The 22,262-nt window shown below is 30.9% G+C and overlaps 1 protein-coding gene across 1 annotated transcript; it reads right to left on the bottom strand.

Annotated features, from left to right (window-relative positions):
• Positions 1-1,049: 1,049 nt before the first annotated feature.
• On the bottom strand, positions 1,050-5,806 carry LOC110654767 (protein HOTHEAD). The gene is made up of 7 exons (XM_021810868.2): positions 5,619-5,806; positions 5,313-5,528; positions 4,037-4,415; positions 2,514-2,824; positions 2,027-2,412; positions 1,354-1,922; positions 1,050-1,266 (listed from the first exon to the last, which is right to left on the bottom strand). The coding sequence occupies exons 2-7, from the start codon at positions 5,386-5,388 to the stop codon at positions 1,212-1,214; spliced, it is 1,776 nt and encodes a 591-aa protein (XP_021666560.1). The 5' UTR covers positions 5,389-5,528; positions 5,619-5,806; the 3' UTR covers positions 1,050-1,211.
• Positions 5,807-22,262: the final 16,456 nt, after the last annotated feature.

The following is a 22,262-nucleotide window of genomic DNA, read 5'->3' as shown; positions in this document are numbered from 1 at the left end:
CAGAAAGTAACTCAATAGGCTAGTCTTTGCAGAGAAGCCTGATTCATGTATAATTAAAACAAAGGGAAGTGCACCTTCTTGGTTCCCTTCATAATTCTTGCAATTGAACTCTTCATAAACTCACATGAGGTAGAATGATCTACAATTTCAATCTTAGAGCAGAGTAAGGATAATGATTCAGCATGCACGTTAGGAATGATTCAATGACCAGAACGTCCATTTGCATGCATGAACATGTCCACAATCCCCTGCAATGAAGGAGAAAACAGTAATTAGCTAGCATTCATGAAGTAGTGCTGCCTAAGTTTGGTTCTTAAAAGTCATCGATTAATAATTATTGTTACTAAATTTCCCCAAACATTTCATGAGAATGCAATCTTCTCAAAAAGAATACTGTCACCAGCCAAAAATATTTGCCTTTGATTTGTGGTTATAATATTTAGACAAAGACTGAACTAATACTTGCTGAGTTCATTTAATGGCTGGGATTGAACTTAATCCATCTTTTTGGTGAAATTCATAGAAGGAAGAACCCAGCTTCCCCCTCTTTTGTAAACCAATATATCAGATGTGATTCAGTGTTCTTGCACTTGTTCATGCTTGCACATGAACATGTTAAATCTAAGCCTTCCCGGAATATAAGAAAAAATTTCTTGAACAGAATACTCACGTTCATAATTTCTTTTTACCTACCTTTCCATGAACCCCAAGAATGGTCCCCTACTCTTTAGAAAATTATTCAGTTATATTATGAGGGAAGCAATTAATGCTTCTTGTCTAAATGTTAACTACTGTAGATGTATAGTAAATGAAGCGTGACATATTAGCTAACCTAATCTTGCGGTTCCTAGAAGGTTCTACTGGTTTCTGAGACACAAGTGAAATTTCTGGAAGAATGGGAAAATATGTTGGGATGCCTAGAAAATACAGGAAAGAAATTGAATTAATGCTAAATATTTAAAGTGATAATTAGTTTAAGTGAGGTTAAATTTGTTTCTTTTCATACTTCTCTCACAAGCAAACAGCCAAAGGCAGTTATAATCCATGGATTGAGGATTCAAAGAGGATCGAAAATATTGCTTTCCCAAGGCAAGACACATTTTATACACATCACAAATCTGGTTTCTGAGAATAAATATTACAAGATTGCATTGCCACTGCTTGACTAACACTGTTCCTCTCATTGCTTCTGGTTGATCTTTCTTTGGTCCTTAAACACCAGCTGCCTTACCTAGTCTCTTTCTTAAAATCTTCAGTCCCATGTACCTGCAGATCACAGAAAACAATTTCATTACTAATTGTTTACCATAGCTTCATTGGAGTACAGTTTTTATGAACCTATAGATTATATACCTGCCCATCATCAAGACAGTGCCTTGAGGGTTAGTGCCAGGGGATTCATCAAATGTGGAGCCATCGACAATTCGAAGCCTTTGAATACCAATAACTCTGTAGCCAGGTGTCACTACCTTGCCTACGTGACACCCACCATGATAGTGCCAGATTGTGATCACAGTATCTTTGCAGAACTGCTTTAGGGAATTAGTGTCATTGGGATGCTTGGGTACAAGGTTCACATTAGCAGCAACACTCATGTTAAGAATCTTCTCCACAGTCTGGTTGTCACATTGTGTGAAGTTTGTGAAGTATTCTGATTGAACAACCTTTGTAGCCATCCTGATCCCATGAACGCAGCGGTGCAAATCTTTTGGATGTTTGAAATAGTTGAAGGTGACAGAAGGGTTATCATCAACATTTGTGTTGATCAAGCTGAGATGCCCAGTTGAAATGGGCCTGGCAAGCTTTTCAAGAATGAAGCCTCCCTTGAATGCTTCATGAGGCAGGTCCTTCTTTCTTTTAATGTAGGCTTGAATGGCCTCCGGTGTTCTTTGCTTTGGAGGAATGGTAGATACCTGCCCTATCTGGTTACACCATTAAATCATGCACACTATGATCAGGACTTCAATTTTACAATTTTTCAGCTAAATTTAAATCAAGAAGACCATTCAATTAAGTGCTTAATTACCTCTGCAGACATCATTCCATGATGAAAATGAATGCTATCATTGGACTGCCCAAATCCACTGCTAGCTTCAATATAAACACCAAACTTTGTAATCCCAACAGTTCGTATTAATGACTGCTGAACTGGTCTTTTAGATGGAACAAAAATAGTGTTCAAAGGATTATCAGCCATGCCTTTCCCAACAAATTCATTGTCAAGAACTAGTGGAATTCTCATCCTTTTAAGTTCAGCTCTTGGGCCAATGCCACTTAGCAGCAGCATCTGAGGTGTGCCAATGGCTCCACAGGACAATATTACTTCACTCCTAGGATTATTTACAAGAAATGCTTGGTGTTGGTTACCATTTTCATCTTTGAATATGACTCCCATTGCCTTTGGACTCTTCCCTGTATCAGCCCATTGTTCAGTATATAGTCATTCTATTTTATCAGTACAGAAAAAGAATTACTCAGTTTAGTTACTATGCATGACTCATTATTTAACATACCTGATGTATCAAATAGAACCTTTTGGACTGTGGCATGTACCAAGACAGTAAGCATCTGTGGGTTCCCGGATAGAAGCAGTTCCGCTGCGGTGTGCCGGCGGCCGAACTGGTCAAAGATTGTGCCACCAATCTTGGTTCCATAGACGTGATCATAAGTGAATCCATTAAAAGGTGACACCCCAATATCCAATAAACTGTCCCTCAGAGCGACCTGCCATGGGGCAACCTTAGGACTGTGAACAATTTGCTTCTCAACCCAGGGATATGACTCATTCACCAATTTTTCATCCCATCCTACTTTCTTTATAAACCTGCAACACACAATTGCCTAAAATTACCTTAGCTCTCATCTCAATACAATAGATCAAGGGTAATAGGTGAGATTTGAATTTAGCATCATTAAATTTGAGTTTGGGGTCCAAAATGTTTTTATTTTTTTTTAAATCTATATTTTAACATACATTTCTATAATAATTTTGCAGTTATTTTCTCTAAGATGTCAGTTTCTCCGATAAGCTCTTCACAGTTGGACTTAAATATAAATTTCAGCAGTTATGAACCTTATTAGACTTTTCCTGTGGACCTCTTGATAAATCAAAATCAGACACTTTAGCCTCTAAATAAGTCAAAGTCTCACCCAATCAATTGTTGAAGATCACAATTAAGAAAAATGAGATAACAGCATTTAATTTGAGAAGAAAAAAATTTTACCCAGATAGAAAGGGCAATCATGAATGCTTTGAATTAAGTACAAAGACATTTTCATCAACATCACACGTTCACCATCAGTGCATTCAAATCCTAATAAATGACTCCCATTGAGCAATTGTGATCATTGGATTTGACTACTTTAATTAATTAAACATGTGTTTCTTCATTTTCCATGAAGATGACATTTGTATTTAAGTTTCAATTAGATCCAATTATATATATATATATATATAATTGGATCTAATTGAAACTTAAATACAAATGTCATCTTCATGGAAAATGAAGAAACATATAACTTTATCACCAACAGCTAACCATGTCCGTCCACCAAAAACATTTAATTCCTACTAATCAGATTAATTTTCTATTATTATATTTCCCATTTTTAAAAAATAAAGAAAATGCTAGAAATTAGACCCAATTATTACTATTTGATTGAGAATACTATCCACAAATATGGTTAGACATTAACAAGTCCTAATCAATACTCACTAATTTCTCTTCCTTCTTTGGACATGAAAACTACAAGCTCTTGACAAGCTTTAAACACCACAAAATTTGCAAATTTCCCATTAATTTTTCATAGAAATTCACTTGAAAAAGCCATGTCATTAGAATAAGTAAGCACATCTATAATTTCCTCAAGAGATAATGGCTTCTTCTTCTTGTTTTTGGTAGAGTACTTTGTTACCTTCATTTTTCTGTCCCTAAAAACCCAAAGTCTGCCATTTTGACCCATTAGAAATAGTAAAATATCAAACTGTTGGAGACATTAAGACCAACGAGGAAGCCAGACTAAATAAAAAAAATACCTTGTACTTGCCCTTGTGTAGAACCCAGCATTGATGCTAGTACCACCACCCAAAACCCTACCCCTAGAATTGAGGACTCCATCAGTGGAAATGAAGTATTGGGAAGCAGAAGTTGGAGAAGTATCAGCCAGAGTCATATGGAAGTTGCTTAAGTATGAGATATTTGGATTGGCGAAAGGAACACCACCTCTTTCAAGCAATAACACACTGAAATTTTGGGACAATGTGGCAGCTAAGGGACACCCAGCTGTTCCCCCCCCAACTACTATATAGTCATAAGCATTCTCTCCACCAATTGATGAGAATGATGATGATTTGGTGGAGAAAGTGCTTGCTTTCTTGATAAACGGGTACCCAAATGGATAGAAATTCTGCTTCCCTGCATAATTCCAATATATATATATATATAATTTTGAACATAATTAATCAAGCTTTCCTTGTCCTCTATTCTATAACCACATTTCAACTCCAAATAAAAAAATATATTTATTAAAAAAACCATCAAATATTCAATATTAACAAACTTTCCTTTACCATTGGAAATAGTATTTGGATGAAATTTGATAACATTTAATGTATATACATCTGTAAAAAGAATTTGCATGATTTGTCTCTGTATACAGAATCGCTTTTTTTTTTTTAAGCTAGGAATTCGTTGCCCATCTAGATAGAATAAATGAGAAAATAAATGCCCTAACAACCAACAATCCAATCCTGTTTCTCAACCAAAAAAAAAAAAATCATCCTGAGCTGTAAAGTGAAAAATCAATTAATTTTCTGGTGGTTGCTAGCTTCCCTTGCCACTACTGAAGAAGAAAAAGAAGAAGAGAATAAATGATATATGAAAACATAACAAAGATGAAGAAGAAATAAGAACTTCTAATGCATCAAGAGGTTATGCAGAAGCAATCATGTTGAGAACATAATTATATATATGGTAGACATGCTCTTCACATTTTTATTTTCTTTTTGAAAATATAAGACTGCTACTTCTCTTCAAGTCATATTCTACATCAATGGTGTATGGATCAAATACTAGAGAGCATATAAAAGCAACTACAATTAGAGAAAATAAATATGATAAATGGCTATAACATAAATGTTTTTGCATTTCTTTTTGCACCCATTGACTATTACCTATAAAGAATTGTCTTGGCCAAAGAATTTGTACAAAAAATGGAAACCCAAAACATGAGAGAGAGAGAGAATAAAAAACTGAAGAAAGAAAAGTGTAGGAATAGATGGCTATAAAGATGTAGGAGATATTGGAAGAGACCTTGACAAGAAGAGAGAGTGTAAACCCATAAAACCAAGCAAAGAAGAAAGAGCTTCACTGCCCCAGCAGAAGCCATTGAAGGCAGACAAAGGCCACTTGAACACTCAAAGGAGAAGCTGCTTTCTTTCCACCTCTATGTGGCTGCCTCTGTATGGTCTTGTTTTGTGTGTTTTACACACTTATATATACTTCACTTACAGAGTGCAGAACCAAAGACTAAATAAAAAGAAAGGTTAGTAAACAATTGGATAAACAAAAAACGCAGCCCTTAGGCCTTAACTGTCATAAAAGATCACTGAAACTAACCGGAAGGGTTCATTAATGGTGGTTGGATGAGAAATGACAATAAATGGCCGTTGGATTAACTCTCTCTCTCTCTCTCTCTCTCTCTGGCTATGTGATCTTATCATGTCCATCCAATCCAGTTCGGCACCCAGCACTCAGCAGCCTACCTTGTGAAAGTCATCTGCTTGCTATTAATGCCGAACTGTGGGAGACTATTTTATATATATATATATGCGTATATATATACACACACAACACGCATCCATTTTTCAACATAAAATGTTCTCTTGATAATTAAAAAGGTTAGAGGTTATAAATAATAGAGTATATTAATCCAAATCAATAGTGTTGGGATTTAAATTTAAAATTTTTTAATTTTAAAACCTCAATGTTAATTTCTCTAATTTTATTGCTGGTTTTTTTTTTTAAGTTATTTAAAAACACAAAGAAAATAAGGTCGGCATTCAAATGGCAGCCATTCCTAAGCTGGAGTGAGAGAAAATTTTCTGATTCAATATTACCAAAAAAGAAAATATGTCTAATTTATTTGAGTTATAGGTAGGGGAGAGCAGTTTTCGGTTTAAATCGAAAAACCGAACCGAACCGGTTAATTCGATTCAATCGGTTCAGTTTTAAAATTTAATCGATTCGGTTCGATTTATAATTTTGATAATTTCTGGTTAATCGGTTCGGTTTGGTTATTTTCATAAAAAATCAAAAAAACCGAACCGAACCGAAATTATTAATATATATAGAAAATAAAAAAAAATCGAACCAAATTGAATCGAACCGAACCGAAATCAAAGAAAACCGAACCGAACCTTAAGATTTTTGAGTTTTGATTTCTAATTTTTTTAGTTTTTATGTTTTTATTATTTAGATTTAATGTCAAAAATATGAAATTTTATAAATTTCGGTTTGATCGATTTAAAATCGAATCGAACCTATATTTTATCGGTTCGATTCGATTTTCTCTTATCAATCGGTTCGGTTCGATTTTTAAAATTTTTTATTTTTGATTTTCGATTTTATCGGTTCGGAACCGAACCGACCGTTTGCACACCCCCTAGTTATAGGGCTTATTTATAGGATGATGAGAGATTCTTCAACGTGATAATCAGATTAACTGATAAATACTTGGCCATATACTACACAAACATATCTCATTAGTATGATTCTCGGCAATGATTCCACTTGCTATTTCTAATAATTTGTCTTGGGCCAGCATGAGATAGAGCTCGTCTCTATAAAATTGATCTCTATCCAAATTCTATCTGATCAGTGTGTCATCATCATGCTCGAATGCTTTAGTCGATTTATACTAGATCGGATTGATTATTAGGAGCCTGACTTCATAGAGATCGATTCGATTTTAGGAATGCTATTATATCATTATCATTAGACTAAAACTTCATTTGCAAGAAAGTTAGAAATTCAAAGCGACGAGGAAATTTTTTATTTTTATTTTTTTATTTTTAAATAGGAGAGTTGGGAGAGTCCCACGCCAGCGCATGTCTTCGGGTATAGCAAGTAATTTGAAAAAATATTGGGACACCGGCTAATTTCTAGGAGTTAAGGACCGACAAATTTTGCTCCTCTTCATTAATTGCCAAACTAATATGACGGTCGATGAAGACCAATAACTAATAAGGGGAGTGTAATATGTCTGAGCAGATTTTAGTTCAAATCCAAAAATTGAATTGAATCGAGTTAATTTATTTTATTTGGTTTGATTTTAAAATTCAATCGATTCGGTTCGATTTTATATTATACAAATTTTAGTTATTTCGGTTTGATTTGATTTTAAAGAGAAAAAAATTAATTAAATCGAATCGAACCGAATAATTATTCATATGTTCAAATTGAACCAAATTGAACCGAATAGATTTTTGAATTGATTTATTTTTATGGAAAATTTATAAATTATATTTAATTATATATATATATTGATTGTTTAATTTTATTGATTAATGGTTATTAGGTTCAAACCAAAGTCAAAATTAGACCAAAAACTTGAAAATCAAGTCTAAATTAAAAAATCAATCAAAAATAAAACCGATCGATTTAAACCGAATCAAATCGAAATAGAGTGGTTCAGTTCGATTCGATTTTTCACCCATTACGGTTCGATTCAATTTCTAAAATATATAATTCATTTTTTATAATTTAATTCGATTCGATTCGGTTTAATTCGGTTCGAATCGAATGCTCACCCCTAGAGTGTACGGTTTTGTGAGATTCTTTAACTCTATCAAATTTTCTTGCTAATTAAAATTATATTAAATTAAATTTATTTTATTATTATATTATTGATTAATCTTAAAATTTAAGTAATAATTCAGATACAATTTCATATATTTTATATATTATATAAAATATTTTGAGATGTATAACAATACACGAAAAAAAAAGGTAAATTATAATTTAGATAATTTTTAAGAACTTATTAAAATTGATTAGTTTACATTAATTTGGACTTCAATTTTAATCAGTAATAATTATACACTACTATAAAGTTTAAAATTATTATGAGAAATAATTAGATTTTGAATTTGAATTTAAAACTAAATAAAATATTTTTTAAGAAAAAAAAAACTATCCTATTGATTCATGGGAATTTTTTTTTAATCTGTTAATGAATTTAAAGATCATAGAATATTTGTAAAAATTATTATATTTAAATTGAACTCGATTATTATTTTTAATATTAAAATTTATCTCAAATTCTATTATTATTATTATTATTATCCAAATAACATTAAAATCTATTTAAATTTATTATTTTAATTAAAAATTATACAAAATATATTTTTGTTAATAATTTTTTAAAATATTTTGATATAATATAAAATAATTAAAACTTTATTTAAATAAACTATGGTAGATAAAAATTTATAAATATTATTATAAAAATATATATTTTATATTTAATTAATTATTTTTATACAAATGAATCCAAATAATAAATACTTAATATATAAAATATAAATCTAATTCAAATTTTATATGGCCTTCGAATATATTATCCAAACTCATCTATATGAAAAAATTTGATTAGTTGCCATTTTTAGATGAGTTGTACTAATAATGAAGGCAATCTATTTTGGGAAGAAGAATAAATTCTTTGTTTATTAAGTCCAAAGACATAATCAAAATTGCGGGTTTGGTTTGAAAAAAAAAATTGTGGGATTTGAGTTTATAATAAATATGGAAGGAATTCATTGAATAGGTGTATTTATTTCATCCTTAAAACAGTTTCATGATCTCTTTTTAATTAAGTTGGGATATACATAAGAGAATAATATTAATAATTATTAAATTAAATATTTATTTTTAAATTTATACACTTTTTATATATTTTTTAATTAATTTTATATTATTTTTAATTTAAATTTTTAATCTAACAATTGGTAAACTTATTATACTATGAAATGGAGTTTATATTAAATGCAACTTTAATTTTTACATTCAATTCCTTCACCTAATTTTATCTGTATTAATTTTTAAGATTATAACTTTCATCATCATCTTTTAACTTTAATTTGTATCACAAAAATTTATTGAATATTTCGATTAAAAGTTAGTCTAAACATGTCAGGGTGGATTAAATATATAATAAAAAAATAGAATTTAATTTATTAAAATACAAAAAAAAATTAGATGAAGTGAAATAGTTATTAGTAATATTTCAACTATAATTAAAGAGACTATCCTCTTTATGTGTTAAAAAAAATAATTTTTATTATGTCTAATTTACATTGATATGTCTAATTAAATTTTTGATCAAAGTACGCAATAGAATCTAATTAGAAAAATTTTAGATAGTATTAAATTGAAATTTGAATTTTTTTTTATGCAAATTAATATTGAGGAAGGATTATGAAATAACCTTAAAGATGAGAGAACTATATAAAAAAAAATTTTGAAAAAATTATTGAATAATAATAATAATCTTTAATTAATATATTTAATAAATCAAATAATAATATTGATCAGGCACTTAATTTGTTATACTTAAAGCTGAATTTAATTTAATTTAACATAAAAGAAAACTACACGGCACTAACCATGTGTGTGTGGTTAGTATTGAGTTTGAGATGCCAAAATTATTTTTTTCTGAATAAAAGTATAATTTTAAATATTATTAAAAAAAATTATTTTAATATTTTTATAATTAAAATTTTTTAAATTTAATTTTAAATTATTTTTTAATACTCTCTAATTAAAATATTTAAAAAAGTAATTTTCTCCAACACCAATATCAAACTTAAAAAAGTAATTTTCTCCAACACCAACATCAAACAAGTCATATATTAAAAAAGAATTGAGACAAAAGAGATCACTTGTGCATCACCAATTTATGATGCGCTTGACACCAGCCATCCATGGAGCTACCAACACTTTCTGTTATTTATGGCTCTCACCTACAAATCCCTTATGATTTCAGGCTGATTGAATCTTCCTTTTACCGCATAAATCAATCCCTTATGATTTTAGTGTGAAAATTTTTGACAGAATTAATTGATTTTAACATAGAGTCTTCTTTAAAACTAAAAACTACTAAGTCCAACCTTCAATTGAAGCGAAAAAAAAAATTAAGAGAAACAATATAAAAGTGAAATCCTCGTTTTTGGTTGAAATATTAGATTACAGTGTTGCTTTAATTGTTGATCAAGTAAGAAATTACAAAGATAAATATGTCCTCTAAAAATGACAATGAAATGGGTAATTTAATATGGTTATGCATCTTCTCTTTGATAAGGGTCTCACTTTCTTCAAATTAAAAATAATTAATTTTTTTAATTTAAAAAAGTACTAAAAATTTTTAGTGTTTCTAATACATCCAATAATTAGCCATTTAACAAAAAGAAGCCAACTTTTGCTAATAATGGGATCACCAAAAGTGAGTCGAAGACCTTTCTATTTGAGTTGTTGGTTGATTTCAATGAAAGAAAGCAACAGAAATTAGAGAGTCCATGAAGACAACCGTTGATTTCAATGGTGTTCTGAATCTCAGAAGACAACTGTTTCTATCGAGAAAATAGATTGCAGAGTCCATGAATTTCTTAGAGTTGATATACGTGAGATTTTACGGTCAAAAGCAAGTTAGGTCCTACTGGGCATATATTTATTCTGTCATGTGAATTCTCTTCTTCTCACCACCGATTCTCATTTGACATTTAGAGTTAAAAAATTAAATTAGAATTCTCCTCTTCTCCTACTATTTAACTTATCATACCTACAAATGGAGACATTCCGTTCCCTGCTATAATGGAGAGCGAAACTATCTGTTGAAAGTGTACTACAAGTGGGAACTTCTTTTTTTGGGATCTTCAACTAACAAATTAACTATGGAAGATTGAAACTTTATTGACACTCAACTGTGTTTCGTTTTCATTTATTAAAAAACAAAACCAATAACAGTAATAGAACTGTGAAAATTTTGCTCTTAAAAAAATAGATAAATAGGAAAAAAATGAATGGAGAGAATGCACCAAATACCCATTAGAGAAAGATAGTGATAGCCCATAGCCATAAGTTTACTCTTGACTTGAAGACATGAACATGACTGCTAAGAGAGATTTAACTTCAAACCATAACTAGCCTCACATTTATGAAGCTAGTTTTAGCATAGTTTAGTCATTTTTAGAGGCTTGGCTTAATTTCCTGTTAAGCATATTAATGGAAGCATGCTCCAATTCGAATTGACAGCAGGACAAGAAGCCGCCCAACTAGCTTCTTTCATTATTTCAAGCAAATTTCAAAAGATGGAATTGGAAATTGATTAAAAAAAAAAAAAGAGCAGTATTTTGATCCTAAATAATATAAGGAGAATTGATCTTTCATGCAAGCTGCTTTTCATCTCAACTGATAGAAGGTTGCACAAGCAAAAGCAAGCATGCATTTAGTTTAAAAAGGAACAAACTACAAACCCACACAATTTTTCATGTTCCTGAATCAAACACCCTCCTCTCACCAAAAAGGGAAAAAAAATGATACTACACAACATGAAAATACAATCAATCAAACACAATTAAAATTCTCACAAGGCAAAAATTGAATACAGAACAGCATAATCAATCATCATCGATCTTTAGAAAAAGAGTCTGTAATAGCTTGTCTAATAAAATTAAGGAAAAAATACAAAGTCAACACCTAGACTAATACATAGGACCTATTGAATATTTGAATGGGGCTCTCTCACAATCAATTAGCCCCGTGTGCGGCACGTACACTAAAATTAATGCCTCCAAAATCTGTTTCTCTTGCATGCTTACAAGAGTTGATGATTGTGGACAATATGCATACAACTGCCGTCCAAAATGCAAGCCAAACAATCATACATTTAAACAGTGATAGAACTGCTGTCCAATCAGTATGGTTATTTCACTGAGTCATCTTTTGAGGTGCTTGAGTATTCAGTCCCATTTTCTGTGTTAGTTACCCCAGATGAAGCAGTTGACATCTCACTGCTGGTGCCATTTCCATTTCGAAAAGTCTTTGCTGCTACTGCTGGGTTTCTCTGAGGATCATTAGTAGCAGGCATCTGCCCCTCCGCAGCTAGTCTTTTGATAAGGTTCATAACGGTAGGAAGGAACTTCGTAGACAAAAAAATAAGCCCAGGAAGCTGTAAAAAATAAATAAATAAATACATGGCCCTAACTATGTGTGTGTGGTTGATATTGAGTTTGAGAGATTAAAATTATTTTCTTCTTAATAAAAGTATAATTTTAAATATTATTGAAAAAATTATTTTATTATTTTAATATTTTTATAATTAAAACTTTTTAAATTTATTTTTAATTATTTTTTAATACTATCTAATTAGAATATTTAAAAAAGTAATTTTCTCTGACACCAATATCAAACAAGTCATATATTAAAAAAGAATAGAGACAAAAGAGATCACTTGTGCATCACCAATTTATGATGCGCTTGACGCCATCCATCCATGGAGCTGCCTACACTTTCTGTTATTTATGGCTCTCACGTACAAATCCCTTATGATTTCAGGCTGATTGAATCTTCCTTTTACCGCATAAATCAATCCCTTATGATTTTAGTGTGAAAATTTTTGACAGAATTAATTGATTTTAACATAGAGTCTTCTTTAAAACTACAAACTATTAAGTCCAACCTTCAATTGAAGCGAAAAAAAAAATTAAGAGAAACAATCTAAAAGTGAAATCCTCGTTTTTTATTGAAATATTTGATGACAGTGTTGCTTTAATTGTTGATCAAGTAAGAAATTACAAAGATAAATATGTCCTCTGAAAATGACAATGAAATGGATAATTTAATATGGTTATGCATCTTTCTCTTTGATAAGGGTCTCAACTTCTTAAAATTAAAAATAATTAATTTTTTTTATTTAAAAAGTACTAAAATTTTTTAGTGTTTCTAAGACATCCAATAATTAGCCATTTAACAAAAAGAAGCCAACTTTTGCTAATAATGGGATCACCAAAAGTGAGTCGAAGACCTCTCTATTTGAGTTGTTGGTTGATTTCAATGAAAGAAAGCAACAGAAATTAGAGAGTCCATGAAGACAACTGTTGATTTCAATGGTGTTCTGAATCTCAGAAGACAACTGTTTCTATCAAGAAAATTGATTGCAGAGTCCATGAATTTCTTATAGTTGATATACGTGAGATTTTACGGTCAAAAGCAAGTTAGGTCCTACTGGGCATATATTTATTCTATCATGTGAATTCTCTTCTTCTCACCACCGATTCTCATTTGACATTTAGAGTTAAAAAATTAAATTAGAATTCTCCTCTTCTCCTACTATTTAACTTATCATACCTACAAATGGAGACATTCCGTTCCCTGCTATAATGGAGAGCGAAACTATCTGGTGAAAGTGTACTAAAAGTGGGAACTTCTTTTTTTGGGATCTTCAACTAACAAATTAACTATGGAAGATTGAAACTTTATTGACACTCAACTGTGTTTCGTTTTCATTTATTAAAAAACAAAACCAATAACAGTAATAGAATCGTGAAAATTTTGCTCTAAAAAAATAGACAAATAGGGAAAAATGAATGGAGAGAATGCACCAAATACCCATTAGAGAAAGATAGTGATAGCCCATAGCCATAAGTTTACTCTTGACTTGAAGACATGAACATGACTGCTAAGAGAGATTTAACTAATAAGGGGAGTGCACGGTTTTGTGAGATTCTTTAACTCTATCAAATTTTCTTGCTAATTAAAATTATATTAAATTAAATTTATTTTATTATTATATTATTGATTAATCTTAAAATTTAAATAATAATTCAGCTACAATTTCATATATTTTATATTTTATATAAAATATTTCGAGATATATAACAATACATGGAAAAAAAGGGTAAATTACAATTAAGATAGTTTTTAAGAACTTATTAAAGTTCAAGTCCCAATTAATGTAAACTAATCTGTTTAATGAACATAAATATTCCTATAAGTAATAATTATATACTACTATAAAGTTTAAAATTATTATGAGAAATTATTAGATTTTGAATTTGAATTTAAAACTAAATAAAGTTTTTTTTAACTAAATAAAGTTTAATTTTCTTGAGATAATAAATTTTCTCAATTTTTAAAAATTTATTTAAAAACCATGTGACAAATCTAAAAATATATTTGGATTCTACAAATTTTTTTGAGTTTTTTGTAATTTTTTCAAAATTTTCGAGTCTCGTTTTGGGTCCCAGGGTAGAGTAAAAATCGAATTTCGGGTGTTTTAAATCGAATCGAACTAAATCGAATCGGACCGATAGAATCAAACCGGTCCATTTCTCTTTTTCTTCCCCTTCCCCCGTGCATTCGACACTCTCCCTTCTCCTCCCATTTTCTCTCTCCTCTTCCCTTCCCATGCCAGTCGGGCACCCTCCCCTACTACCCCCTCTCCGGCACCCCCTCAAGCAGCCTCCTTGCCGCCGGCCGCCACTCCATTGGCCCGAAAAAAGAGCCAGAAATCCCCTCCGTGTGCGCGTGCCATTTCATCTTTCCAGCGTGATTCTGGCCGATTCGACCACCAATTGGATCAAGTCTTGTGTCCATTTTGTTCTACTCTTCGAGAGCTTTTAAAAGATGCCTAGAACACTCATTTTCATTGAGTAGTTTGTCTGATTTAAGCCCAGAAAATTTTAGCTCATTTTGATTTTTTGGTTAAATTTCTCCCAAACCGGGAATCCCATCGAGATTCCGAGAGTACCGACGTACTACACTTGGTGAGAGCTTCGTGCTGATATAAATTTCAAAATTTTTTGATACTGAAAATTTGGTGGGTCCCACGGACTTTGCAGTATTTTTTCAATTCTTAAATGAGCTTATTTAATTTCATAAAAATTATATTCTAACTCCTAGTGTTGTGGGCTTCGCGTAGGTACCTTCGTTTCGCAAAAATTTCACCAGTGACTAGATCTGTATTTGATTGATTGAGGATGTGAGGGTAAGCTGAGCTCCCCAAATGGATACATTTTGTTATTACATATCGGGTGAGTTAAAAATTTCCCGTTGGATGGTCCAAGTTATAGTCAAACTCTGTCCGATTGTTTTATTAAAAATGGGCTCAAAACATGAGATTTACAGTTCGGCTAAAAAATAATTAGACTTACCACGAGCTTTGGGGACCTTATATTGACCCAAGTCCTAGTGCAGGTATAACTCATAATTTAGGTCGTGACAAATATAAAATAATTAAAATTTTATTTAAATAAACTATGATATATAAAAATTTATAAATATTATTGTAAAAATATATATTTTATAATTAATTAATTATTTTTATATGAATGAATCCAAATATAAATACTTAATATATAAAATATAAATCTAATTCAAATTTTATAAGGGTATTATTTTTGACATTTGCAAACTCATCTATATGAAAATATTGGATTAGTTGCCATTTTTAGATGGGTTGTGTTAGTTTTGCATTTCCTCCTAATAAATGAAAATTGTGGTGTATTGCATAATTGGCACTAATAATGAAAGCAATCTATTTTGGGAAGAAGAATAAATTCTTTGTTTATTAAGTCCAAAGGCATAATCAAACTTGTGGGTTTGGTTTAAAAAAAAAAGTTGTGGGATTTAAGTTTATAATAAATATGGAAGGAATTCATTGAATATGTGCATTTATTTCATCCTTAACCCTCTGTTTGAGATGAGGTAAAGTAAAGTAAGATTTTTTAAAATAAGGTTTTATAAAGTAAGGTTTTTCTAAAACATGTCACACCTTACCCCTCTGTAAGGCATAACATGATCCTGTAGAATACCTAATGAACTACCGAACTTCACCTACCGATAACTCATTAAGTACCCTACAAGGGATTTTAAAACAATTTTCTTACTTTTGACAAGTGGTGAGCATTTTCTAATAGGTATTAAAGACATTTGATTAAAAGTAAATCTAGTTAATATTTTTGGTCCAGTTTAGTTTTCCGCAATTTTATAAAAATTTTGACAGAGTTCCCTCTGTATTTTGAGAAAACAGTTCTTCAAATACCTGTAAAAAGCACTTCTAAAAATTTTTCTCAACAACTGCTTCAATTTCATACTCAATCTCAATCAATTTCTCAAATTCACAAGTTCAATAATTCTCAAAATACTGTCAATCAATATCATTCATATTTCATTAGAAACAAAACAATTTAGATACATCATTACAAAATTTACATTAAGAGAATTTCAAACTACAATAAATATTACAACTTTATACGAACTTTGTACAAGCTGCTCAAGACCGATTTTACATGTCCATACAATTACGTGCAATACATACATCAAAATGAATATTTACAGTCAGGGTATAAATTATACCCGATAACTTCTAGCAGGTAGCTCCCCTGTCCTCAGCAGCTCAATCTGCTGTTCCTCTAGTCTCTATATCTATGACAGCATAACAAGCTATCGCTGAGTGGTGAACTCAGTGGTGCACAAACTAATAATTTAAAACTTAATACAATTTATGCTTGACAATTTATAACAAATAGAATTTTAAAATTTCTAAATTCTTCAAAATCTATGACTTTCAGAAATCAACATTTTCATTCATGCAAATTATTCATTTGAATAACATTTTGATCAAATAGTAACTATTTATTTACATTTCTTTTAAATTCTGAGACAATGCAAAAATTTTTGAATCATTAACAAATTATTTATTTCAATCACAATTTATCAAATTATGCATAATTTAAAGGGCGTTGCCAACAATACACACAGTCGAACCCATGACCCAAAATTCGAATAGATGCCGTGTTGTACACCACGACATTCACATTCTCCCAATAACCGAGGCTAAAAGGGAGAAACAAAGATTAGCTAGTATATATGAATACTCATTCACATCATTCCCCAACTGGCAAGCCAGAGAGGAAGAAACTCGCCCCATCAAGTGGAGGAGTTATCTCACTAGACAAGCTAATGAGAATTCACAACATATTTTGTCATGTCAACTGTGGTTTCAAATCATATTCAAAACAATTTCTATTTACAAAGCATTTACAAATCAACATATTTAATCATCATAAATTCATGCTCATGGTTGGCAACACATCAAACTTAAAATTTACAATCCTCAAAATAATGCAATAAATCCTTAAATGCATAAGAAAATTTATATTCAAATTATACAATTTCATTCAATAAGTTAAAATTTTCAACACAACAAAAATCATAAATCATACAATAAATTTATTTCAAATCAATTTGGAATTGAAAAATAACAAAAGAGTTAGTTGTGCACAAACCTCAAACGAGTCGCCTCTTGGCCTCGACTCGGTTCCTCGGGTTCCTTCCCGATATTCTTTTCAACTGAAACACACAATTTTACAATGTTTCAGTACTAGAACTTAACATAAATTCAAAATAAATTTAGCTTCACAATTACTTAGCTCTAACGTGCTAAATTCGACGTTCTTTAAATTTTGTGTTTCGGGTTACTATTCACTGCACTATTCAAGTCAAATAGTTGACTTTCTAAGGCTTAATAGGTATGGGAACTCCAACTTCACCCACATACCACATTTTGGTCATTAAACTTATTGGTTTTAGTCACTTTCTCAAAGCTTAGGTCATTTTGGCAAAATTGCCAATTTTCGGTTTTGGTGCTTTGAAGTTGCACTGTTCCATTGGTCGATCTACTGTTGGAATTTGACAAAACTTCCTTCATAGAAAATGTTCCTTATTGTCTTAAGTGTATTCTCATTTTTGGATCACCTCAATCGGAGTTTTGTAGCTCAAGTTATGGCCAAAATACTATTACTGTTCACATGCACTGTTCATGCTGAGATTTTGGGTTCTGGCAGATTTTGATCCAACTTCGTTCAGTAATTTGGTCAAGTTAAGTTCATAATTTGGTCTAACTTTCTTCATATGAAATGTTCTACTATGTCTTATGTTTCCATCGGTTCAAGAATCGCCTAAATCTGAGTTTTCTAGAGAGAGTTATAGCCATTGGAACTTTACTACTCAATGGCAATTCTGCAGAGTTGCAGGTTCAATAACTCAACTTTGCTCAATAATTTGACTAGGTTAATGGCATAATTTGGGGTGATATTCTTCATGAAAGTTTTAGATCTATATCTTATCTAATTTTTGGTAAAATTTCAGGTTAATTTGACCTGTCTAGCTCGAATTATGACCAAATGAATAGTTACTGTTCATTTAGTCAGTTTGGTGCAGTGGCAGCCTGCTCTCATTTCACTTTGGTCAATTGTTTCACTAAGTTTTGGTCAGTTTTTGGGCATGGTTCCTTAATGAAAATTGTGCCATTTTATGTCTATTTTCATCCCCAATTGGTGGCATATCAATTGGGCTTGTAAAATTTGAGTTTTGGTCCTTCAAAGTTGGCTTGGTCATGCTGCCAGTAGCATGACCAATTGCCCTACGAATTTGGCTTCACTTCCAACAATTCCCACACATTTCCTTTGGTCATTATTGACCATTTTTCAGTTCACAATTGGTCAAAGATATCAATTATACATTTCTTCAAAATTTGGTTCACAAACCCTAACATTCAAACCCTAATCTCATTCATTCAATCACAATTGGTGCATTTCCATCTTACCACCATACTAATGTAAGTTTACTAACATCTTTAATTCCCTTTAAACACATCAAACCATACCAAATCATACTCCCATCAACCAGGCCGAAATTTTAGTTTAGTCCTTCTCCCATGATTTTATTTCATTTCATAGATTCTAAGCTCATTTCAACCATTAATCATGCATTTAAATGGAAGAATAGTAAGTTAGCATACTAACCTCAACTTTAATGCCAATTCTCCAATTTCTCTCCTTCTTTCTTCTTTCTTTCTTGTGCTTAAGTTGAGATTGCAAGGTCTAGTGAGGTATTTAAGTGAGTTATGTAGTTTGGGTGAAGGAATTTAAGCTTAGATGTAGGCTTAAATGAAGGATTTTCATGGAGGGTTTATGGGGGAAGGATGGGGCGGCAACCAAGGGAGAAGAAGACCTTTTTCTAAATTTTTTTTTTCTTTTGTTTTCTTTATCTTTATCCCTTTTTGAAGACCAAAATTCCCAAATTAATAAAATAATTTAATTAATCTTTTATGACATCATTCATTATGTCATCACCTTTGACTTTTCTAACTTCTTTCTCTCTTTTTTCTATTTATTTTTTTCTATTAGTTCTTTAATTTAATTCTCGATTCCGAAATTTTCTTTTTTCCGATTTTATTTGACAATTAGGTCAGGAGTCAACTCTCGGGGTCAATTGACCAAATTGCCCCTCGCCGGTTCATCCCGGTTTGCAAATAATCCAATATTTCTTCCGGCTCCCTGACCTAATTATTTGACTGGCTTAACAGTTCTTTTTCGTGATTTTCTCTTTTCCACTGTGTTCATGAGGGTCCTAAGGACCACGGCGTCACTTTTTACGGTTCGAAATTTAGGTTTAAAATGACTTCGCAGTCGTTCCCGATGAGGTCGCCCATCGCTGTGACTCTCGGCTCGTTTAACTTCTTATGTTCTGTTTTTCTTATTCATACTTAACTAATTGGAAATTACTAATTATTTGTGTTTATGGCTTCTCTAGTTGTCTTAAGTATGGTTCTAATCCCCTTAATTGTCCGGACCGACACCGGTCACCGGAACAGTTAAATATACCAGGCTATGCAAATAGGAGTGTTACATTCAAGGTTTTTTAAATTTTATAATTTCTCATTATTTGGGAGGAAGGTAAAGTAAAGTAAGGTTTAATAACTTATTATGTTTGGCTAGGAGGTAAAGTAAATGAAGGATTTTATATGCTAATGGCAAAAATATCCTTGTTATTAAATTTAAAATTTATTAAATAAAATTAGTATTTTATTATAATGTGCAAATTAATTAATATCAAATCCATCAAAATAAATTAATATCTAATAAATGCATTTAATTTATATCCTTGTGCCATGGGGTGTGCCAATTTTTGTATACTTTTTGAATAAAAATAAGAACATATTTTACATATGATTTTGTGAAATTAATCTTTAAAAAAGTCAAAATAAATTAATAGACTTGTACATTTTTATTTTCAGAACTACAACCGAATTACAAGTGTTTAAGCCACCTGAATATAATGATTTAAGTAGCTTTTCTGGTCAAAAAATTCTGAAATATTACATAAAATATTTTATGATGTAAAATTTCATAAATAATAATATTATATAAAATTCATTAACAAAAGTAAATGACATTCATAAATAAAAATATTAATATAATGTAAACATATTATCCTTATTACAAAATGTTCACAAAACCAAAAAAAAAAAATTACCTAATTGCCTTTCATTGCATTTATTCAACTCTCAACTTAACAAATTTCATAGTGCATTACCAACAATCATGTCCATCAATAAGTCTCTGCGATTTTCCCAATGACAACCAAGCAAAGCTCTCAACATTCCAGGCTTTTGAATAAGAAAAAGATAATAAGTAGAAATGTGATTTCGTTCAACTCACAAATCTACTAAAAGACTCCACACATCACTTTCTGGTATTGGAAGCTTACTAGATTTCAGGATAAATTTTGACAACTATCCCTGAACTTATTTAGTTATAACATTGCAGTCCATCAACTTAAAAATGTAACATAAAACCCTATCAACTTTCAAATTTTGCACAGTAAAATCCCTCTAACCTCCAATTACCAGTTTTTCAGTTAGACGCTGACCTGGATAGTTCTAGCATAGAGCTTAGTCAGTATTTCTCTTTTCTCTCTCAAGTCATGTGTAAATTGAATCATTTTTCTCTATCGACAAAATAATTTTTCATGCGTAAAGAGAATAATTTTACACTTTGCATAAGAGATGAGACAGAAATGTTAATTAAGCGTTATGCAAGAGCTATTCACATCAGTTTCTAATTGAAAAATCAGTAATTGAAAGTCAGAGGGATTTTACTATACAAAATTTAAAAGTTTATGGGGTTTTATGTTACATTTTAAAATTAAAGGACTACAGTATTATAACTATATAAGTTCAGGGACAGTTATTAAAATTTATCCCTAGATTTTATCAATTCTGAAGCTAAATTCATAATAGCTTCTGACATTTTATCAAGTCCTTCCTTGATTAACATTGCTGCATCATCAACAGGTTTATTCTTAGCCTTTTTATTTATATGAGAATTTGCAACCTCAAAATGAGCTCGAGATCTCATAGTTGCTTCAGGAGATGTCACAATTTCAACATCATCATTACAATTTTCTACATTTCTAAATTTATCTGTTGTTGAGATACCATGAAATCAATGCTATCTATGATATCCATTGATTGAAATGCACCAGATTGTTCTCCCCTATTGCTTGTTTTCCTTCGCCTTATTTCTGATGCAGTTTCAGCATGTTCTCCTATAGCCCTATCTTAACCATATAATTGTACTAACTTTTCATAATTTCGAATAGACTTGTTTTTCCATTTAGCAGTATCAGGTTTAACCTTGAAATGATTAAGATAAATTTTTAACATGGAACTACATAAATAAAAATATCACAAAAAAAAAATCATTGAGGAAACATATCTCAATCAACTTTTCCCATACTTCAGGTTCAGCATTCCACTTTTCATTAACTAGATCCTAAGCAAAGCCGCTCAACCCATTCTTAAAAACATCATAACATCTTTGAAATGACCTTTCTATATTTTTCAAGTGATTTTGGATTTTTTCTTTATCTAATGGTTTGTCAGGAAATTTATTTTTCATTTCTTTCATAATATTATTCAATGCATGTGTAGTAAAGGTTCCATTGACTCTATTTCCCAAAATATGTTGATGTAAGTTGTCACGACCCGACCTATGGACGGGACCGACATTAGGACCTGGGCCGGCATAAAGCCCTCAAGGCCCATAGTAAGCCTTACTGTTCCCAAACTCATGACCAGGCCCACAATTTAGGCCCAACATGCATATAAAATAATTTAAATTAAACTATTATAATTTTATTTCGAGCTAACTTAACCCAATAATTATCAGAAACTCAGATTAGGGGAGTCCAGCTCAACCCTGTTACATCATTTATAAACTATTTAAAAATCATAAAAATTGTTCATTCATTAATACAAAAACTTAAATTCATACAGTCCCTAACAAGATTAATGTTACTGCTGGTACATGCGGAGTTCTAAATTACAAATTTAGAGAATAATAAATATAATTAAGTAAT

Source organism: Hevea brasiliensis, chromosome 6 (assembly GCF_030052815.1).
Source record: "Hevea brasiliensis isolate MT/VB/25A 57/8 chromosome 6, ASM3005281v1, whole genome shotgun sequence".
Taxonomy (NCBI): Eukaryota; Viridiplantae; Streptophyta; class Magnoliopsida; order Malpighiales; family Euphorbiaceae; genus Hevea; species Hevea brasiliensis.
This window is presented reverse-complemented; position numbering and strand designations above follow the sequence as displayed.

Bases quoted from the DNA above. Each gene is read 5' to 3' on its own strand.
- LOC110654767 (XM_021810868.2), bottom strand. From the start codon at position 5,388: ATGGCTTCTGCTGGGGCAGTGAAGCTCTTTCTTCTTTGCTTGGTTTTA. The intron at 2,825-4,036 runs GTATTTTTTTTA...TGTGTGTTGCAG, and splicing joins TACACAAGGGCAAGTACAAG to GTTTATAAAGAAAGTAGGAT. The intron at 2,413-2,513 runs GTATGTTAAATA...GGGCTGATACAG, and splicing joins GGTTCTATTTGATACATCAG to GGAAGAGTCCAAAGGCAATG.